Here is a 2,235-nt window from a genome sequence, read left to right as displayed (position 1 = left end):
CCCCGCTGTCCCCAGTGGTCAGCAGTATCCCCGCTGTCCCCAGTGGTCAATGTCCCCAGTGGTCAGTGGTGTCCCCGCTGTCCCCAGTGGTCAGCAGTGTCCAGTGACCGCAGTGTCCCCTCCCCAGGGCTGGTCCAGCGCTGTGTCATCGTCCAGCGGGATCAGCACGGCTTCGGCTTCACCGTCAGCGGAGACCGCGTGGTGCTGGTGCAGTCCGTGCGGCCGGGTCAGTGAGTGACCATGAGTGACCACTGCCATGGACAGTGTCCTGGGGGATGGGGATGGACAGAGGGATGGGGATGGACAGTCAGTGGGGCTGGTGCAGTCCGTGCGGCCGGGTTAGTGAGTGACCATGAGTGACCACTGGGGTGGGGATGGACAGGGGGATGGACAGGGGGATGGGAATGGACAGTCAGTGGTGCTGGTGCAGTCCGTGCGGCCCGGTCAGTGAGTGACCACTGGACACTGGGGTGGACAGTGTCCGGGGGGATGGGGATGGACAGGGGGATGGACAGGGGGATGGGAATGGACAGTCAGTGGGGCTGGTGCAGTCTGTGCGGCCCGGTCAGTGAGTGACCACTGCCATGGACAGGGGGATGGACAGGGGATGGACAGGGGATGGGGATGGACAGGGGGATGGACAGTCAGTGGTGCTGGTGCAGTCCGTGCGGCCCGGTCAGTGAGTGACCACTGGACACTGGTCATCCGGGGGGATGGACAGGGGGATGGACAGTCAGTGGTACTGGTGCAGTCCGTGCGGCCCGGTCAGTGAGTGACCACTGCCATGGACAGGGGGATGGACAGGGGGATGGACAGTCAGTGGTGCTGGTGCAGTCCGTGCGGCCCGGTCAGTGAGTGACCATTGGGGTGGACAGTGTCCTGGGGGATGGGGATGGACAGGGGGATGGACAGGGGGCTGGTGCAGTCTGTGCGGCCCGGTCAGTGAGTGACCACTGGGATGGACAGGGGGATGGGGATGGACAGGGGATGGACAGTCAGTGGTGCTGGTGCAGTCTGTGCGGCCCGGTCAGTGAGTGACCACTGGGGTGGACAGGGGATGGACAGGGGATGGACAGTGTCCTGGGGCGTGGGGATGGACAGGGGATGGACAGTGTCCTGGGGCGTGGGGATGGACAGTGTTTGGGGAAATGGTCAGTGTTTGGAGGAATGGTCAGTGTCCGGGGGGGATGTTCCCAGTTCGGGGTTTTGCTGTGGGGTGGGATGGGGTGGACGGGATGGGAACATTCCAGAACATTCGGGATATTTCAATCGCTGACCCTCGGCTGTGTCCAGGCGGGGCCGCCATGAGGGCCGGAGTGCACGAGGGTGACCGCATCCTAAAGGTCAGCACTGACCCAGCCCCGAGCTCAAATCCTAAATCCCAAATTCCCAAATCCCCAAATTCCCAAATCCTCAAATCCCAAATCCCCAAATCCCCATTCTCAGATCCCCAGTCCCAGATCCCAAACCGCCATGCTCAGATCCCAAATCCCCATTCCCAAACCCCTTTCCCCGATCCCAAACCCCATTTCCCCGATCCCAAACCCCGTTTTGGTGTCCACAGGTGAACGGGACGATGGTGACCAACAGCTCCCACCTCGAGGTGGTGAAGTTGATCAAATGTGAGTCCGAGAATTCCCGGGAATTCTGGAAATTTCTCCCACAAATCCCTCTCATATCCCATTATCCCAAATTTTTCCCCCGAACTCCTCCTGCCCATTCCCAAATCCCGTTTTTTCCCCATAAACCCTTCTGACATCCCCATTTTTTTGGGATTTCTCCCCAAGCCCCTCCTGCCCATTCCCAAATCCCATTTTTCCCCCATAAACCCTTCTGACATCCCCAATTTTTTGGGATTTTTCTCCCCCAGCCGGTGCCTACGTGGCCCTGACCCTGTTGGGGTCCCCCCCCGGCCCCGTGGGGATCTCGGGGATCCCCCAGCAGGACCCGGAGCCGGGATCGGGATCGGGATCGGGGTGTGCCCAACCCCTGCCCCAGCAGCAGCGAATCACCGACCCCAAACCCCTCCAGGTGAGTCCCACATCCCCAAAATTCCCAAAATACCAAAAATTCCGACCCCAAACCCCTCCAGGTGAGCCCCACATTCCCAAAATTCCCGAATTTCCCACCCCAAACCCCTCCAGGTGAGCCCCACATTCCCAAAATTCCCGAATTTCCCACCCCAAACCCCTCCAGGTGAGCCTCACATCCCCAAAATTCGCAAAATTCCCACCT

The 2,235-nt window shown here is 60.5% G+C and overlaps 1 protein-coding gene across 1 annotated transcript; it reads left to right on the top strand.

Moving 5' to 3' along the window:
- Positions 1 to 127: 127 nt before the first annotated feature.
- Positions 128 to 2,200, top strand: LOC130587351 (rho guanine nucleotide exchange factor 11-like; the record flags this gene model as incomplete). Its single annotated transcript, XM_057388329.1, has 5 exons — positions 128 to 226; positions 1,294 to 1,343; positions 1,565 to 1,622; positions 1,871 to 2,031; positions 2,093 to 2,200. Coding segments are annotated over 5 exons (476 nt in total), but the record flags the coding sequence as incomplete, so codon positions are not given.
- Between the last annotated feature and the right edge of the window lie 35 nt (positions 2,201 to 2,235).

Source organism: Malurus melanocephalus, unplaced genomic scaffold (genome assembly GCF_030028575.1).
Source record: "Malurus melanocephalus ecotype Western Australia unplaced genomic scaffold, MMel_1.1 scaffold_1800, whole genome shotgun sequence".
Lineage (NCBI taxonomy): Eukaryota > Metazoa > Chordata > Aves > Passeriformes > Maluridae > Malurus > Malurus melanocephalus.
Note: the sequence above shows the minus strand (reverse complement) of the source record. Positions and strands in the feature narration are given on the sequence as shown.